The 3,672-nt window shown below is 41.4% G+C and overlaps 1 protein-coding gene across 1 annotated transcript; it reads left to right on the top strand.

The window, feature by feature from the left end:
- Window positions 1-925: 925 nt before the first annotated feature.
- LOC148526618 (uncharacterized) lies at window positions 926-2,161 on the top strand. Its single transcript, XM_088470181.1, has one exon. It carries the CDS (start codon window positions 926-928, stop codon window positions 2,159-2,161), a length of 1,236 nt encoding a protein of 411 aa, XP_088326307.1.
- Window positions 2,162-3,672: the final 1,511 nt, after the last annotated feature.

A 3,672-nucleotide genomic window follows, 5' to 3' on the forward strand; every position in this document is an offset into this window, starting at 1 on the left:
AAAAGAATAACCTAGGTACATCCATATCAAAAGTCAGGCAAAACACTGCTATTCACATAGCTGGTGCATTAAATATATGTCTGCGCACCACTAAATACACATGTGACTAGACTCTGACTAAATGCATAAAGGTCAATGTAAGTAAATATAGGTACAGGAAAAGATAAATGGGTAAGGATAACTTGAAATATGTGCAAATCAGGCATCTCCAATCGGGCACTGAGGCACTAGGCTATGCAAATGAATAATGCTTTACACATATATAAACTACCTACCGAGATATTATTATCCGCCCGGCGGATAAAGGGGGTGCGATTGTGATACAGGATCTGTCCATGTACCAACAGGAATGCACTCGTCAGGTATCTGATGATCTTACTTATCGACCCTTGTCCAAAGATCCAACATTGGAATTCAAAAAAGAACTTGATACTATCCTTTCCACAGCTACGCATAAAGGGCTAATAACAGAAAAACTTAGGACAGCATTAAGTCAAGATCATCCAACTGTGCCAGTGTATTACCTTGTACCTAAAATACACAAAGATCCCGTTCGGCCTCCTGGTAGGCCTATCATTTCGGCTAGGAATTCAATTTACTAGTCAGTCTCCATGTTCCTTGATTAAATTTTGCAGCCCTTGGTGATGAAACAGCCAACATTTATCAAGGACACTACGAACTTCCTATTGGCATTACAAGCAATTAGTGGTATCCCAGAGAACACACTGCTGTGTGTTATGGACGTTAATAGCCTCTATACGTCCATTCCCCACTTGGAAGGCTTGGCAGCAACACATAATTTTTTACTTAAGGAACAAGTCTCAATATAGACATTGATCTTTTCATGACTCTTCTACAACTTACACTCACCCATAACTACTTTTTATATGACGGATTCTTCTATCAACAACTCTGCGGCTGTGCTATGGGCAGTAACGTCGCCCCTTCATATGCAAACATTTTCATGTTTGAAGAAGAACAACATATGTTCTTTGACGACACTGCCGTTTCGGGTGAAATTCTGATGTATTGTAGATATATCGATGACTTGTTCCTATTATGGACGGGAGGTGAAGAAGAATTTAAGAACCTGATGGCCCGGATTAATAATCGTGACTCTCCTGTCAAGTTAACCTACCAATATAGTAGACATACGATTAGTTATCTTGACATTCAGGTAACAATCGAACATGGTCAAATCCATACAGGTGTGTTCAGTAAACCTACTGATCGAAACACATTACTCCTGGCCAGCAGTCACCACCCCAAACCACTTAAACAGGGCCTCCCTAAATCACAGATGCTCAGGGTCTCCAGGATCTCAAGTAATCCTTTGAATACCCGCATTGAACTTGACAAAATTATAGATAAATTCGTTATCAGAGGATACGATTTGGGTGTGTTGAAACGTCTGAAAGAAGAGGTTCTTCAAATCACTAGAGAGGAACTATTACTTCCATCGACTAAGCCCCATAGGGACATGATTCCTTGGAAACAACGATTCCAGACCTCCAGCCCTGTAGTTCAACGTGCCTGCCGAGCCCTTTGGCCGATTATAACAACGGATAAAGATTTACCAAGCCTCCGCAATAAAAAACCGATGGCATGCTACACCAGGGGCCGTAACATAAGAGACATAGTGGTACACACAGACATTAACGGATTTTCTCATCCGGATAGACCACCAACCTCATTTTTACAGAGGCAACCAGGATGTTATAAATGTCTACATTGTACTACATGCCAGAACATGCTAACTGGTAACCATCTGAAACATCCACATAAGGATAAAAAGTACCTTATTCGTTTTGTGTTGAATTGTCTGTCTACATTTGCCATCTATGTGATTATGTGTCCATGCGGACTTTACTACATCGGAAAAACGATTAGAACTATCAGAGAAAGAATGGCATTGCATCGATCCGCAATTAAACTAGCGTTGAATAGGGGCTCCTCTGATCAACCAGTAGCCCGACATTTCTTGGAAGCAGGGCACCCATTGTCCTCACTTAAACATATGGTCATCGACCAGGTACCCTGTTCCATTAGAGGAGGAGATCGTGAAAACAACTTATTACGCCTGGAGGCACGGTGGATCTATCAACTAGGGACTATTGCCCCTCAGGGACTTAACGAGAAAATCAATTGGAACACTTTGTAGTTGGTCTTTGATGCCCCTGATAAAGTTTTCCTGATTTCGGATTTATCTAACTATTTACCTATTGATACTTGCAGACAAGTTCTTCCCTGCTGTGCATTACTTAGTTTATATATGTGTAAAGCATTATCCATTTGCATAGCCTAGTGCCTCAGTGCCCGATTGGAGATGCCTGATTTGCATATATTGGAAGTTATCCTTACCCATTTATCTTTTCCTGTACCTATATTTACTTACATTGACCTTTATGCATTTAGTCAGAGTCTAGTCACATGTGTATTTAGTGGTGCGCAGACATATATTTAATGCACCAGCTATGTGAATAGCAGTGTTTTGCCTGACTTTTGATATGGATGTACCTATGTTATTCTTTTTCGATAGTAGCATGGCGCTTGTTTATTGTTTATGATTATCACTTTGGTCTGTGTTGCAGATCGGTGAGACACTGTATTGTCCCAGTGCTGTTGCTTGGTAACCCCGTCGCGGCAGACCGACGTCATCGCGATGAGACCTGGCCTCCGGAGTTAGGAGTGGTTGCTAGGCAACCTCGTCGTGGCAGACTGACGTCATCGCGGCGGGACCCGACTGCAGCGTGGGCGCGCTTTCCCTGGTCTGCTCCAGACTAGTGCTTCACACCTCCTATTTAAGGTGAGTGTTATCTATTTGTTGTGTTTGTCAGTGTTGATGTTAATATTGTATATTTGGCTGCCTTGATAAAAGAGCCTAGCTCTGAAACGTCGGCAAGAGTATTGCCAAATACATATCCTTTTTTACAGCAATTGATTGGAGTGCCGCAGTTTTGTTTCTTGGTATATATATATATATATATATATATATGTTAAATCCATCATAAATAGAATCTCATGCATAAACACCACACATTACGCACAGTAGCGAATGCACAATATCCTGCATGCGAATGCTGTTTATTAGCTGCATGCATGCACATCTGCCCCAAATTAGATAAACCTAACTAGCGTCTTTTCCCATATCCCTAATACTTACATAATGCACACTTACACAAAAGGTTCCATAGCTATAAAGTAAAAGATCCAAGTTTTATTCATTTATTACAAATGCTGTGAAATAAAGACTATTTTGGTATCTATGGTTTAATACGTGATAAGTAAGCCGTGTTTGATATTATACTGATCCGCACTTTATCCACAGCTTTCCAGTATCATCGGTGTGACGATCAGAAAATGCGTTCGCAACTTATGGACCGTAAAGATATAAAGAACCAAAATGTACTTTGTAAAACCAACAGTCTAAATTTGCATGAGGTGGGAAAACGAAGGCTGGACTGTGGCCATTTGAATCAACCTGTTAAATGCCCTGTAACAAATGCACCCGCACTGGGAACCAATGGGATCAGCAACAAACTCCTCTATTGTGTTGTCTACTTCTGGGGGAGGTATAGATATGTGTGCTCTGACCCTGGGCTTCTAGCCTATTCTGCTGATTGACGGAGGTCTCTTGCTGATGCCGGAATCTGGTCCCAGAGCGCTTGCGTA

This window comes from Taudactylus pleione, unplaced genomic scaffold (assembly GCF_031769625.1).
Source record: "Taudactylus pleione unplaced genomic scaffold, aTauple2 ptg000095l, whole genome shotgun sequence".
NCBI lineage: Eukaryota > Metazoa > Chordata > Amphibia > Anura > Myobatrachidae > Taudactylus > Taudactylus pleione.

Coding starts and splice junctions, on each gene's coding strand:
- LOC148526618 (XM_088470181.1), top strand. CDS start 926: ATGGGCAGTAACGTCGCCCCTTCATATGCAAACATTTTCATGTTTGAA.